This window comes from Tripterygium wilfordii, chromosome 18 (assembly GCF_013401445.1).
Source record: "Tripterygium wilfordii isolate XIE 37 chromosome 18, ASM1340144v1, whole genome shotgun sequence".
Lineage (NCBI taxonomy): Eukaryota > Viridiplantae > Streptophyta > Magnoliopsida > Celastrales > Celastraceae > Tripterygium > Tripterygium wilfordii.
In genome coordinates, this window is record NC_052249.1 from 2,446,283 (window position 1) to 2,461,305 (window position 15,023).

The following is a 15,023-nucleotide window of genomic DNA, read 5'->3' on the forward strand; positions in this document are numbered from 1 at the left end:
GAGAATCAAAGCTTGGATTACACAAAACTGAATGCATAGATAGAAACTCTGTTCGTCAATACTGTAATACAAAGACTGTCGAATCTCCATTTCTATACAGAACAACCATATTAGGTAGTACAACCCAGATGAACTCACAGTACTGTCTTTCAAAAAACAGAGAAGTACTAGTAAAAACATCAGAAAAACCAATTATGTACAAAATTTGCAGAGGAAAAACAGAGACATTAAGGGAACTGAAAATCCATAGATATTTAAACATCATACTTGTATGCTGTTCAGTAACCTGGAGAAGACAGTGAGATCTTGATGTATTAAATGGATGCTATCAATAGAAGTCCCTCTCTTTGTATTTCCTCTCTCCATGTGTTGTTCACTTTTGCTATAAATTCCTCAATTCTCCTCTCCAAATCATTGTCTCTGCAATCATCATCTTCATTATCTTCATCTTCTGCACCAGTATCATCCTCGTTGTCTTCGTCGTAGCCATCATAACCATGATCATTCTCGTTGTCGCTAACTTCTTCGCCGTCCTCATCTTCATCTGTCTCCAAGTTTATCTCTTTGAGATTGTCATTCTCCTTTTCTTTTGAGTCAATGAATCCGTACTCCATCGATGGAAAAGAAAACGATCCATCAAACTCCGGCTCTGCTGGAGGTTTAGAGCTCCCAAGAAAGATCATAATCAGTATAAAATTGAACAAGAAAAACATGGATAAATTACTCGATTTCGCCACGGTTATCACATCATAAGTAGATATGAGAATGTTGTGATGCTTTGAAACAGAGAATGAAAACATTAGGAAAAGCAGTAGCATCAAACAATTAGTGGTTTGGAAGGAGAGGAGATATGCAAGTGTAGATACTCTAACTTTCTTCATCCCCTCGGAGCTCTTCCTTAATCAACGTTCTTTTTTTCTTATGGCATAGAAGTTCAGTACTCTACAGACCTTTATATAAAAGATGCCCACGTCAGAATCCAATATTATATATCAAACAATGACGTGGGTGGCATATTTACCAGGAAATTTACGTTACTTGTATCATATATGTCATGCTACACAGATACATACATGATGTAGATACATATATGATGTCTTGTCGCAGATTTCTGGTTACTGTAAACTTCAAGGGAATTTCAAGATCTTCTCTTTAATTTGATTGGTACATTTTCATCTCTTTCAGGATTTTATAAGAAAGGACATAGAATATACAAAAGGAGCTGTGTTTTTTTCTACATGTCGAGAGAGAATATATGATTAGAGAAAGTTGACCTGCCGCCTGCGTAATAAGATGGAGTTGCCCGAGTAAGCGAGTAGATGTTTACGTTTCGCACTAATCGCGCGATACTCCAAGCGAAGCGCAAGGAATCCGAGTAGCGAGCGCGCGATGGGGGGGCGGGGTGTTGGTGTGGCCCCACCAAGCGGCAATGTAAGACAAAATGGGATCTTAAAGAATTATGGTGGTGGTTGTTCTTTTTATTATTATTGAGTTGAATTTTAGAATTAAGCACTTACAAGGAAAGAATTGGATGAATTTTAATCATTTTGAAATTAAGAATTGTAAAACCAATTTGATGTGACCTTCGATTAGATCTATATTCTTATTTAGGTTATAGGAAAACGAGTCCATAATTTTATACAACAGTATTATTATGAATTTCAATTTTTTTTTTGTCTCAACCAATGTTGAAATAGATACACACGATTTCTTATGGATCATTTGAGACCCACAATAGATACACATGATTTTACATGGATCATTTTAGACCCACAATTTTACATGGATCGTTTGTGGAATCAATCCCAACACTGAAGATAACTGGGAAAAAAAAATTAAAATCCTTCATTTATGGACTTTTTTGTTTTTGAACAAATAGGGTCCACTGGTTTGAAATCCACCAATAGACCTCATTTGTTATTTCACTTGCGGAACAGCACAACAAGGGGACTTTTTGGCCAAACGGAGCCATTAATGACTCAAAACTTCAAATAGTTAAGCGAAATAACAAATTAATTGAAGACATACAAGGAGAAAGACCCAAGTGTTAGTACATTCGACTACTCATGACAGACTCACAAATAATTAAATTAGTCTTATTAATACCAGATTCTGAACCCAGATTACAAAGAGAAAGTTACTAAAAACCTAATAAATAGAGTTTTCTAATTATTCCTAAGAGGGAGATGAGAAGCAGAAGTTCAAACTACATCCTACAACAACATTCAACAAGTTAACACAAGTAAAACAGGAACAGAGGGGAATGATCTGTGTAGACAGACTACCACAATCGGTAATCGACCAAGTCAGTGAGCGGATATTTTTTAGATGCTCAGCTAGGGTTTAGGACCAGCCAATGTTTTGTTGATGTCAGTGGCCGAGGGCTCTCTAAAGAGAGGAACCGAAGAAGAACCGCCTGGTCTTGTGGCGCTATTAATTTGGGGCCCTTCTTTTCCCCCATTGGGATCAGGTACAGAAGCAGATACAGTAGTTGATGGAGTAGCAGGACTAGGAGCTTGTTTCTTTAATTTTGGCTCTGGATAGCTGCTTGGTAGGAAACTGCCTATAACAACCTGTTAGAACAATTGTTTAAAAAAAGTGTTATGTTCCAATATGGTCGGCCAGTACAGGCGCCACTGAGTCATACAAAAAACCCTTGAATAAAATACGATTTGACAATTTTGGTTATAGGGCTGAACAAGATTGTTTTACATCATTTTAGTCAATTCATTCTCAAAGGTTTAGAAAAACATCCAACTACCCTGGAAAGAAACTGTGTACCACGTCCCAATATAGCCAGTTATGTCCTATATTTCATGCTGTCCTTCATTTATTTCAAATGTCCATCACAAACACCTTTTTCTTGGGGGATGCCATATATTGGGAGTGACTATATTATTTTACATTATCATCAACCCATTCGCAATACACTGACCTACATCTACATTAACCGCCTATATGAAATCTAAACCATCTGTTTTGTTCAGAAAATATTAAAAAAGAGTAAATCAAATGAATCGGCGAAAGTAGCTAACCTGCACAGAACTTGCAGCTACCAACACTCCAGCTACACCACCCCCAACAACCTGGCCATTAGGGCTTGCCAATGTGACACTCACACCCCCATATTTGCTTCTTGATCCATGAATTTGAGTGGGCATAAATGATCCAGACAAAGAAAGAATTTCAAAGCGACCCTATCCAATAGAGGTGAGATTAGAAATTTTAAATAAAAGTAGTACGACATTTGACAATCTCTTCTTTTTACACAAGTATTCAAATATGCAAAATCAAGGCTCAAGCTCCATCTATTTCTTATTGCCCCCTTCATTCATTTTCAAGAGGCTACATAATCAAGATGTGCACTAATATAAAGAAAGTAAGCGCCATCATCTCATATCAGGCAGTTGTTAATTGCAACGACATTATATATAGAAAATGCTGGAAATAATTTTTCAAAAAAACTCCATGATCAATTCATGTCTGGTTCTTGCTTCACATGTGCTCCATTGTGGCATATTGCCATAAGAAAAAGGTTTTCCAAGTTTCCACTGGAAAATGGTTCTTAAGAGTTAATGGTGTTAGTCTTTGTCCAAACAACTACTTAACCCCTGCTCTTATTCATGAGATGCATGCCAATAGTTGAGTTGCCACTTCTGATGTTTTAGTTATATGGCTTTGATCCAAAAACATGCATATGCATGCAAAAATCGATACAAAGCTCACATGAATTTTGAGAACTTTTTGGCCAAGGGTTATGAACTTATTATAATGTCATATACATCACCATGGTCATGTCAACACAAAACTCAACCAAACCCAAAAGTATATTAAAAATGCAGGGGGTATCGTGTCAAAGACAACTATTGCATCAAAATAAGAAACCGTATAACATGATAATTAGTCCATTCAATTCATTTTAAAAATACATTCATATTCTAAAAATCATACGAAAAAAAATTGAGAATGAATGATAAGGATCACAGACCTCATACGTCAAAGTACCACCAGAGGCATCAGGTTGCCGAAGAGTAACATTTGATACCAATCCATTAGCAGACAGAATGCAGATCGATCGAGGGCCTTGTTGGGAAAATGACATAATCTTCATCAAAACATCCTAAAAAAAAATATGAAAAATTATTAGAAATAATCTCCCCAGACCACTGACATGATTAAGGCAGATACACGGGAAGAGTGTTGCAATATTCATTCTTATGATTTAACAAGCACAGCCAACTTTAATATGCGTTCGTTAAGTGCTACTCCTTCAGAAATCAGGGCCCCCAAGAAAATAATAAACGCAAGATGTATCACTTAAATTATCCCCAAACTGGCCCACAACATATAATCAGAAACATTATGAATCTAACAAGATACAAAAAAGTTCATACGCAGCTTTTTTTGGCAGCTAACAGCTCTAAAATCTTTGAAGTTTCAAATATTTGCTGCAAATTCCAGCACACCTGTCTGGACTTCTTAAAATTTGTATAACTCACAGAATTATAAGAAATTGCACCAAATATTAGTTATTATCCGTTACTATTATTTCTTTTGAACAAAATAGGCCAGGGGTGGAAGAGAATGTTACTTGATGCGGCACCAAGGGGGTGCCACCCAAACAAAACCTAAGAGCTTTTGCCTGAAGGAAATTATCTCGATTAAGTCAAAAAGAAAAGTTTCATCCACGCTACTATACTCACAAAGCCAAGATTAGATAGCAAATTAGGAATATGACACTATTAAGAACATAAAGATCAAGAGACACAAGTTTTACGTGGTTAACCCAAGAACAGGGCTACATCCACGGATCGCTGGATTCCACTATGCTCAAAGGCAAAAACAAATGATACAACTCCTACAAAATACAAGCCCCTTATTTTATTAAGGCTATAGCGACCATAATATCTCGCATGAAACATTGGTTTAATTATAAAAAGAGGGGGGTCCACAATCCCAACAAAAAAGCCAATGATCTTTTAAAAGTTCAAAAGGGGTTTCTTTCATCAAGCCTCTTTAAGTTTCCATGTCATTGACGGATTGAGTTATTTAAAGAAACTCATTAATGTGATTAAAAAATTCAAGTTAGACTGTATGAAAATTATGTCCTGCAATACTATAGATATGACCAAAAACCAGTTAATTGCCAAAACTGTGTGCATAAGATCAGTTCGAGTGTAGGAAAACAAGAAGCATAAGGCAAAAAGTGAATAATCCATAGACATGCAGACAATAACAGAATTACATAGTACTTCAGTTAAATTCTCATGCAATTTAGAAACAAAACATGCTGTTGCTATTCCCAACTGTTTCCAACCACAAAAGATAACTAGATGAAAATAATTCATGATTAAAAAAAGATGTTCATTCCTTTCCTCTTTTCTATAAATGAACATACCTCGCCACTATTCACGATTATGACATGAGCGGTAAAATTCGCACCAGAAGAACATGCAGCCCAATCATCTGTAATAAAAAAGCAATTCAGAAACATAAGTATCAAGGAATTCTAGCCTTTAAAGTAAGCATCAGTCTGCCAATATCGCCACTGCAAGGAATACAAAATAATAACACTCTGCTTGTAGTCAGTAATTGTAATGCTTTTTGATATGCATGCACAGGGATAAGTCATGCTTCTGGATGAAGAAGAGATAAATCAGCAACAACTACAACTTTGTTGAAGTCCTCACGGACATATTTTTCAAGTATATCAGTAAATTCCTAAGAATGTTGAGCATAAAAAGGATTCATGTTTCTTTTCCTGGATCACACCCGTACGACTGAAAGATACTGGAAATTAGGGGATTCCATCCTCCTCCTAAATGGCCTATGCTGGAGTCCATTTTGATTGACCTTGCAAGGAGAATACAATATAACGGTAGTCCTGTGACTAGTTATAAGAGTGCTGGCGACAAAATTTTGAATAAGGAAGTTATTGAGTCAGTTATGGGTTAGTTATGCCATGTCAAGATAGCAATTACATGCTTTCTGTAACTGTTTGCATAAGGGAGTTGTAATTGCAGTTGTAACTGCATTATTAGGGCCATTAGGGTACTCTGGTTATGTCAATTATCTGATAACCGTATTAAGAGGGTAGGGTATGGGTTATTATGTACTTACTAGTCACTGGGATTTGTTTAGTTCACTAGCATTAAACTTCCTCCTATATGAGGGAAAGGACGGCATCTAACTCCAACTCGAAATGCAGAACTCAAAACCACATTTGAGACCTAGTTCTAACATCAAAAGCAGGAGGGGAAGTTAATGAGTAACTATCTATCAGAACAAACAACACCAGAACAGTAACACGAAGCACAGGTTCATTACTGTTTGAATCGAAAGCATATTATATTTACAATGACAATATCTTGCGCTAAAATATTATTTATTGAGGAAACAACATTAGAATAACTCAAATACCAGAATTCTCCATTCCCATTCTCTTCTGCTTTTTCTCCAAATTCCCCGACCATGCTTTACTCCGCATCCCAGCAGAGAACTCACCACCAGGGGGAGCTGAAGATGAAATTGGAGTTGGTGACAATGCTGCAACTGGAGTCCCATCCGGTCCATATTTCCTAGGTCTCCCTCTCTTCTTTTTCCCTGGTATTCCAGCCAATCCTACACAAACCGGTGATGCAGACACTTCCGGTGGCCCAGAAATTTGGCTGACGTTTTCAGTCCTCTGTGCCACGTGATACGTTGATGGGGCTTCTGCTCCTATTACAGTAACTCCTGAATTAATACCTTCTCTTGGTTCCATGAATGCATTAAAATCTTTTTTTTCACAGCCCAAAAATCACTGCGATACGCGTACCAGCATCTAGAACAAAACATCCACTACAATCAGGAAAAACATAGCCAAAGTATACAAATTGTTGACTCACCAGACTAGCCAACTGTACAACTATTATGTTAACAGATCGGTGTTAAAAATAACATTAAACCAAGGCAAAAAAAAAAACCCAAACGACAAATTAAAATTTTCTAAGAAAAATTCTAGACTCAAGGTTATAAACTCACCAAAATTTAGAGGATTCATCCTTCCAACTACACATTTATCCTTTTAACATTTTACAGATCAGTAATTGTAAAAACTAAAAACACCACCCAAAGGAATAACTACGAATTCATTGAAAAGTATACAGTGAAAACATACTATGAGCAAAACATTTTACTTCAATTTTCAACCTCAACTTTTCTTCAAAACTTACAAACCAGACCAAGAAACAACTCAAACGCCATAACCAAATGAAATCATGAACAAGTAAAACCTAAATAGGAAATTAGGAACAACTAATGATAGTAACAAAAGCTACTTCAAGTTCAAAGATCATTTACCTGTAAGGCTGTAACTGCGAGTGCCAGAAAACTAGAAGCTCTCTTCACGGTCTAACAGAAACTTCTGTGCCTCAAACTTGTCACATTTGCAGAACTCGAACGTACCTAACAACTTTCCCTTGATTTCACTCCAGTGAACACCAAAAAAATCGGATAAAACAAATCAGATGCTGTTTGTTTCCCGAGAAAAAATTGCCAGTGAGAAAATCCGCTGACCGGATTTCTTCTCCTGTCCGAGCACAGAAGACTCGGAAAGCACAAAAAAAGAAAGAGAAAAAAAAAATGATAACAGAGAAATTCGAAAATTAAAAACATTTAAATAAATAGAAAAATAATTATTGTAGCAATTAGTTTTGCTAAACCCGATAAATTACAAATTGATTAAGAGAAATTTCACGTCCATGAAGCGAAATTGAAATTTTGGAACTGATGAGGTGGAGAAAACGGTAATTGTAGGAAAGTCGAGAAAGATAAAGTAAGTTTATTTTCCTTTTTTAAAAAAAAATAGTTTTTTTTATGTAATAAATGTGACTTTTGGCCACTAAAAGTATGGCATGTTAAAACTCAGTGCTTTACATTCCAAACGTTGAAAATTGGTTATTGACTTTATCGAGTTATTCCATAGTCCGATTTTTTGTTAATTCGATCAGTTAAAGTGTTGACATGACATCAAATAATTAAAAAGATTTCAATTAACAATTGTTTGCATGGGATTTTTGAACACATTTTTTAAAAAAAATACACGTAGCACAATAAGATCATGATATGTGTGAAGAACGACCGACCGACTTTGAAATCTATATAAATTATAACAAAATAGTCACTCATAAATTGATATCAAAATGATTAGGAAACTCAATTCAAACACAGAATTCGCACAATTCAATCATGGTTGCCCAGGCAGTATCGGACGGTGTTATTACATGGATCTCGCACTTTAAACAAGCTTTCATTTCATCACTTAAACTAATTGTCTAATTTTAATTCACGACTACATTTTTATCCTTTTTTTTTAATATGGTTTAAACAATGGAATACTAACAAGTGATGACATGTTCCACATGTTGTCATAATTCATAAAGTCACTTCATTATAATCCCTTTTAGATTTTTAAATTATTAATACCTAATCTCACACTCTGCCAAATGGTTAGAATTAGATCATTATATCAATGTATGTGTCATTATATACATATTGTGGGCTAAGTTATAATATTCGAATTATTCATATATTTCCTTGGATACCAAAAAGAACAGGGAAAAAAAGACATTCACAACTAATGCTATAATTACACCATATTCGGTGATCAAGTATGATCATTATCAAAAAAAATTAACTAACTATGACATCATATATAAGTTTGTCTTTTGAAAATTCGATGTGAACTTAAATTCGGGTCATTCAACTCGTTCGTGCAAAAAAAACTCAACTAACAATAGGGTAAGTTGGATTATAATCCAACGCGTGGCTACAAAGATATTACTCTCAGTGAAAATTGAACTTAATACCTTCTGAATCTATAAAATTTGGCTCCTTGGAGAAATTAACTGCTAACCTATCATCCAACTAATTGTGTGATCATTATCACTCTAATACTTCAATTATCAATTTATATGTCATTGTAGATGATCAATTCTGGAGTCATGTCACTGACTATTTAGCTAAAGCTGCAGATTAATTGAATGGTAGTAGTGGAAGTCTTTTTGGTTGATAATCTAGTAGAGTATGAGCATCACGTGATGGCACGTGCAATCATTGTGGTCAGGGCGGTGTGACCCACTTGCTTTTGGCAGGGGTGTGACTCGCATGAGTCAAACGGAACACTGACCTTTTTTGGGGTTTGGGTGGTGGGGGCGTGTGCGTGAGTCGTTCGTTAACACTTTGTCCGAGGATGCTTTGTCTGTGGCTCTCGCTCGCTTGCTACCGCAAAGCGCACGATAATCAGACCAGACGACCGATATCTCGCTGGGTCCTACACCTTTTGAATGCGAAAGCTTGTTCTTGTCGTTGATATAATCCCGACCAGCTGGACGGTCTTCCATGCGAGACCAGACCACAGACTGACAAGGACTACTTATTGTTGTCTGATTATTGTTCCGAAAAGACAGACTATCGGATCTTTTTTTAAAATGAAACAGTTGGGTATGAATCGGTTCCTTAACATAAAACTATCGAGATGGAGCCAAATATTTTTCAAAGCTCTTACTCATTGAAAATCGACAAATAATAATTGGAAAAGACAAAAAACATGCCGACTTACATAGAGCTCAAGGCTCAAGCTTGACTAAATCCATAATTTCAGCATAAATCTCTCAAAATATACTATCAATTTAATTTTATATAAATCCAAATATTACCAAGTGTTAACATATCTAAATAATTCAAATTCTTAACCATCAACAACGTATTTTATGGAAAAAAAAATTATTCTGTAGTAACTCAAAAGTTAAGCGTATTACTGTGAAAACACTATTGAGATGAATTATGTCAATCCGATGTGGGATTTTTAGTCTTGACACTACCTCATACTTTTAGATTTGGTTATGTCAGACTCAAAAAATGGACAAGATGCCACATCCAACTTTATCGATACTTCGTTCCGATACCATGTTGGAAAATACACTCTAAACACTATAACCCAATATTCTCCACTTTGGACCTGAGCCCGCATGATTTTATTCTTCTGGGTCGTGGACCATAACAGTTAAGTCCATAAATGATATATCCGCCTCTGACCATCGAGCACGTTGGTGGGAATGGTTGTGTCCTTGCCTGATTGTTCTTCTTCTTGAAGAAATGGGCCTTAGCCTGCTTTGAGCATCTCCTCGCATTGGGCTAATAATAATATTTGGTAAGCCCAAATTTGAGATCCAATAAGGCATGCGACACAGTTTCATGAATTCATTACAAGACAATTATTTTATTTTTTATATATGTCTTGTCTCAGTGCAACCGTACGTTTAAAGTCGGTACAAATTCATCTACTTATATATAAAAGATTGACTTGTACATCTGACACAAGAATTCATAATGCAATTTTAAGCTTCTTCTTCCTCCATCTTCTCCTTCTTCTTCTTGGTTCTTCCTCTCTTCTTCAAGCTTCCTCTCTGTAATTCAATTCTTATAAAAACAACACATTCTAACAGGAGCACTGGATCCACATATCCTGCAATTGATGAACTACATATATATAATACTTGTGGATGCAAAAATCCTGTGATCCACATGTCAATTGCTAACGTGGCTAACTGAGCGGCAAGCTTCCGTGAATCCTGCAAAAATAAAGGAGGGAGAAGATGACCCTTCGTGGCCCGAGGACACTAGCTCTGACACCCAAGTCAGTACTCATCAGAGAGTACTCATAAGAGAATATCAAAGTAAAAGTGAATTAGAGAATAATGTGTAGCGTACCTTGACTCAATCTCAACCTCCTTTATATAGGAGTTGATAGGGTGCGAAGATAAAAGCATTTGACATTATTGTCCCTAGAGTGTCGTGGTAGGATCAAATCTCCTTATCCTAATCTCTTGACGACGGGTTGACGTTTGAACGTCTTTAGACGTTAGCTTGAGATATTTCCTGGAGCTAAGACTTATCTTCTCCTTTTTTTCTTAGTACAACTTCTTGAAAACTGCGGTAGTTAGTACGTATGCATGTAGCTTTTTCTTTCCAATACCATTTGTCATGCTGACGTAGCATGACCCATTTTATTTATCCACAATACTCATGGAGAAGAGCCAAGTGGAAGGGGGAGGCCGAGAGGGGGCGATGTATATGATATATTTTTCCACTTCAGGAACATTTCCACAGTGGGATGGATCTCTTATTTTGCATTTGAAGTTCATACTGAGCACCATGCACAATGAGTTTAGGATGTCCATTTGTTCCAGCACCTGATTAAGACGATTTTTCTTCTGCAAGTGACGTTAGGGTAAATCAGTTAAATAAAAGTACAATGTGATGGAATTTCCAATATTTTGGAGCTACAATTGCTACAATCATATGTGGCCTGCCTGGTTTGCAAATTTTCAGTTAATTTTCTAATCTTATGTATCGACCAACTCAAACAACCATTGACTAAGCTTGAGGAATTACCAATGACTAACAATTTTCAAAACAAAATTACCACTGTATTTATCTATATCAATAACCTTGCGTGCCCATAAACTTTTTACCTGATGACATGTTAACTTGGGTCAAAATTGAGCGTGTGAATACAAAAGTTGCTTGCATTGGGAATCAAATTCATTATATTTTGAGTACATACGATTTGGTTTTGGAGAGATATACCACTAAGCTAACAATCAAGTAATTACCAAATGTATTTACTTGGAAAGTTACTAAGTAAAAATTTAAGGCAAAATTTTATGGCATTACATATTTGTCCCCAAGTTAAATTTTTTTTTATTACCAACTAACTAGCAACCGTTGGTATGGTGATAGTTCCAATATGGTTGTTGCTTTGCTTCTTATAGGATAAATGTAGAATCCCAATATTAGTATAATTTTATTGAGAGGTGATAAAACTTTATCCGGTTCAGATGATTGAATTTGTCCGATCCAAATTAAATCAAGTTTGAACATAAGTTATATGTTCAAAATCTTGATCCAAACAAAAAAATTTGTCCGGCTTAAAACTGGGTCCAGGTCCAAGTCCAAGTGCAAACACACCTTAATCCGAATTAGTTTAATGTCTGGTTTACTTGTTCGATGTAAACCAATATGGGGTTGATCAATTAGGTATGTATGAAATCCAATCCGAATATGTAAATATTTCATAAACACAAATATTGTCCAACATGAAATCGATTCAGAATCGATTTTTTTGCCACCCCTTAATTTTACCCCTTGAAAATAGTGTAAGAAAACATTAAAAACTAAGAACAAAGGAAATAACTAATAAGACAAGAATCTGAAAAAAAAAAATAAAAAACAGGAGAGGAGAAAGCGAAGGCAGCGTAGACTTTTTGGAAGACACAACTGAGTCTGTCGAGGCTTTAGAAAGAAAGAGAACAAGTTAACGAGAAAGTAGAAATACTCGAAGCCCTTCCTTCCTCTCCCTTTAACCACTCTCTACCAAGCACCACCTCTCTCCCATGAATCCCCATAAAATTGAAGATAACCTCTCCGATCAACATGCTCTGGGCCCGCCACTGGTTTCCCAGATCATCCGATCGCATCCTTCCATGGAAGACATCAACCCCGACACCAACACGGACCAGCCCTTCTCTTCTCTGCCCGAAATCGTCATCTTTCGCTCCTCTTCCTCCGACTCACCCAGTCACTCCTCCGATGACAACGACGACTCACAGAGTCACCCCACTCATCCCGATTCACTGGCGGATTACAATCCCAGCACTAACAGTAACTCTGACGTTAACCCTCACCCTCCGGCCTACATTAGCCCCGAGCCGCACATGTCTTCCCAATTCTACACTTTCAACACCGAGTCACACTCGCTCATGATTCGCTGCATCCTCGAGGGACGACTCGCGACGCCGGCCGAGATCGGAGCCGCGACGCCGAGGTCTGTCCTGAAATCGTGGCGCTCCGTGTGGAAGGACCGGAATGAGGACACCGCGTACCTTACGGCGTGGAAGCGTATCCAGGACAAGCTTACGGCTCACGTGGACTCTGAATCTGGTAACGAATTTCTCTGCTTCAAGAACAATTCTCAACAATTTGTTTCTCACATTAACCAATGGCAAGATATTGTGATGAGTTTTCATGGTGACGCGGACTTAAAACACTTAGGACTTAGAGAAACTATTGAGAGAATTAAGCAAGTATGGACTGTAGGAGCTAAATTTTATGGCATACCTGAGAGTTACATTAGGGTTTGTGTTGCTTCTTGTCCTGTTTGCTCGGCCTCCACGGGATCTTCTTCGGGAAGTAAGAGACGTAGGTTTGAGTACACTGAGTCATTTGATGTGCCAGCTAAGGAGGTACCCAATAGGTTGCAACAATTGGCAGCTAAGCATAATGTTGTACTTTGCATTAGGCAGAAGTACATTAGGTATAAGCCATTTCTTGCCGAAGTTAAGGATTATGCCTGTCACAGGGCAGGTGAACCTGCAGCAAAGAAGTCAAGGATTTTGAAGAGGGAGCCCTATGTATCAAAGAGGTGTGGATGTGGATTTAGGATTAGGGCAATAGTTCCTATCTCCAATTATAATGAGAAGGACAAGACTTTCATTTATCAAGAAGAGGGGATGGCTGTGTTTAAGTTATATGCAGTTCATTCCGGGCATGAGCCAGGGCCGTTGGATGGCAATGCTAGGATTATGCATCGTGTCGTGGGGCACAAAGGTGGGTTTATGATAGACCAAGAAATGATCTATGGGGTGCGTGAGGACGGGGAGAATGATGGATTTAGGTATTTGGGGAAAGATGATGGGGATTTGCAATTTTCTATTTTGCAGCAGTTGCAAGACTTGAGGTCGGAAATTGGTTTGTTTGAAGGCAGAATTGGTAAAATCCCACGCGAATTGTTGGGTTCCGTATCTCGGGATCTGTTTGATGTTGTGAATAAATTCAGGAGTTTAGGGGAAGATGGTTCGAAGAGTGCTGGATTGCTTTCTGACAAGCCTCTTCCAGATGATGTGCTGGTGGGAGCAAATGGTTTGGTGCATTGGAGTGATCAACATCATGATAAGATATATGTGAATGGGAAGGAGGCAGAATTAATCGAGGATGATGAAGACAGCTTTGGCCGGTCACTTGGGGGTGTTGTTTCTTGGGAGCAGATGAGAGCAGAGTGTAGAAGTCAGAAAGACCTGATTCGTGAGTCTTGTAGGCCTGAAAAGTGGTTCAAATGCAGTGATTTTGACGAGAAGAGCATTCTTGAATGTGAAGATACTAAACTAACTAAGCCCTTGAGACATGATGAGGCTATAGTGTCAGATGTAGGTCTTGTTGGTATACAGGTTGACAGTTTCTACCAAGAGAACCCTAAATGGTATGACTCTCCTTGTGGATTGGATTCCAATGAAGAATGTGGAGACAGCGAATTCAGACATGGGGAGATTGTGTAGAGTCCTAACAGCCTGGTGAACCCAGTCTAACCTAGTATTGAGTTCATATTGTGGCCATTCATCCTGTCTCACAACGAGGGGTGGGCTGTATATTAATGTATACTGAAGATTGGAGTTTCTCACATGCTACTTTTTATGTTTGCTAGTGCGTATGGTTCTGTAAAGTGTATTTAATTTGACTTATTTGCACATACTTCATTTGTGACTGTTTGTTGACATTGTTCTGAGCTCCGTAACTTTTAGATGGCTTCCTCACTCAATGCAGAACATAGCTGTTTCCGTGTACTTTGGGATTGTTGTATGTACTAAGAAAGCAATTTTGCTTTTCTGCTCGTATTGATGTATAATGAGATGTATGGGACATATTCTTGGGAACATATTTGTACCTTCAATTTCGCATCTGTAGTTAATTACTTAATATTGCAGTCCTTTTTCCCGTGAAAGAGAGAGGATTTGACTGGCTTGCTTTAGCAGCACATTTCCAGTCACATGATATCTAAGAAGTAAATATCTGGCATTTTACAGCTATCTGCTGTGTAACACAGTTTAACGAATTTACTCATATGATTGTCATGATAAGACATATAGTCTAGGAATGTAGTTGATCTGATCTTCAAATTTATGAGAGGGAAGTAGGTTAATTCCCTC

At 37.4% G+C, this 15,023-nt stretch overlaps 2 protein-coding genes across 2 annotated transcripts; one reads left to right on the plus strand and one right to left on the minus strand.

Moving 5' to 3' along the window:
* Positions 1-2,072: 2,072 nt before the first annotated feature.
* LOC119983851 (AT-hook motif nuclear-localized protein 1-like) lies at positions 2,073-7,696 on the minus strand. The gene is made up of 6 exons (XM_038827580.1): positions 7,342-7,696; positions 6,421-6,823; positions 5,399-5,466; positions 3,989-4,120; positions 3,036-3,197; positions 2,073-2,573 (listed from the first exon to the last, which is right to left on the minus strand). Exons 2-6 carry the CDS (start codon positions 6,761-6,763, stop codon positions 2,337-2,339), a joined length of 942 nt encoding a protein of 313 aa, XP_038683508.1. The 5' UTR covers positions 6,764-6,823; positions 7,342-7,696; the 3' UTR covers positions 2,073-2,336.
* Positions 7,697-12,297: 4,601 nt separating this feature from the next.
* Positions 12,298-14,752, plus strand: LOC119984614. The gene has a single exon (XM_038828644.1). It carries the CDS (start codon positions 12,438-12,440, stop codon positions 14,373-14,375), a length of 1,938 nt encoding a protein of 645 aa, XP_038684572.1. The 5' UTR covers positions 12,298-12,437; the 3' UTR covers positions 14,376-14,752.
* Positions 14,753-15,023: the final 271 nt, after the last annotated feature.